At 49.6% G+C, this 774-nt stretch overlaps 1 protein-coding gene across 1 annotated transcript in view; it reads left to right on the forward strand.

Annotated features, from left to right (window-relative positions):
- Positions 1-66: 66 nt before the first annotated feature.
- LOC104963064 (guanine nucleotide-binding protein G(olf) subunit alpha-like) overlaps positions 67-774 on the forward strand; it is a 2061-nt gene continuing 1353 nt past the window's right edge. The window contains exons 1-2 of the mRNA XM_010791614.1: positions 67-124; positions 259-379. Of these exons, the coding sequence (XP_010789916.1) occupies positions 67-124; positions 259-379 (179 nt within the window). The remainder of the gene's footprint in view (positions 125-258; positions 380-774) is intronic.

Here is a 774-nt window from a genome sequence, read left to right on the forward strand (position 1 = left end):
GTCTGTCTGTCTCTCCGTCTGTCTGTCTGTCTCTCCGTCTGTCTGCCCTTCTGTCTCTCTGTCAGCATGTTTGATGTAGGTGGACAGAGGGATGAACGCAGGAAGTGGATCCAGTGCTTCAACGGTGAGAAAATCTGTCTGTCTGATTACCTGTCTCACTGCTCACATGGTGTCTGATAACCTGTCTCACTGCTCACATGTTGTCTGATTACCTGTCTCACTGCTCACATGTGTTCCGATGACCTGTCTCACCCTCAGATGTGACAGCCATCATCTTTGTGGCGGCGAGCAGCAGCTACAACATGGTGATCAGAGAGGACAACTCAACCAATCGGCTGCGAGAATCTCTGGACCTCTTCAGATCCATCTGGACCAATAGGTAACATGCTGCTCTCTGATTGGCTGTAGGTAACCCTCTCTGCTCTCTGATTGGCTGTAGATAACCCTCTCTGCTCTCTGATTGGCTGTATGTAACTCTCTCTGCTCTCTGATTGGCTGTAGGTAACCCTCTCTGATTGGCTATAAGTAACCCTCTCTGCTCTCTGATTGGCTGTAGGTAACCCTCTCTGCTCTCTGATTGGCTGTAGGTAACCCTCTCTGCTCGGCTGTATGTAACTCTCTCTGCTCTCTGATTTGCTGTAGGTAACCCTCTCTGCTCTCTGATTGGCTTTATGTAACTCTCTCTGCTCTCTGATTGGCTGTAGGTAACCCTCTCTGCTCTCTGATTGGCTGTATGCAACTCTCTCTGCTCTCTGATTGGCTGTAGGTAACCCT

The sequence above is a fragment of the Notothenia coriiceps genome, unplaced genomic scaffold (genome assembly GCF_000735185.1).
Source record: "Notothenia coriiceps isolate Sejong01 unplaced genomic scaffold, NC01 NC01_scaffold00035578, whole genome shotgun sequence".
Taxonomy (NCBI): domain Eukaryota; kingdom Metazoa; phylum Chordata; class Actinopteri; order Perciformes; family Nototheniidae; genus Notothenia; species Notothenia coriiceps.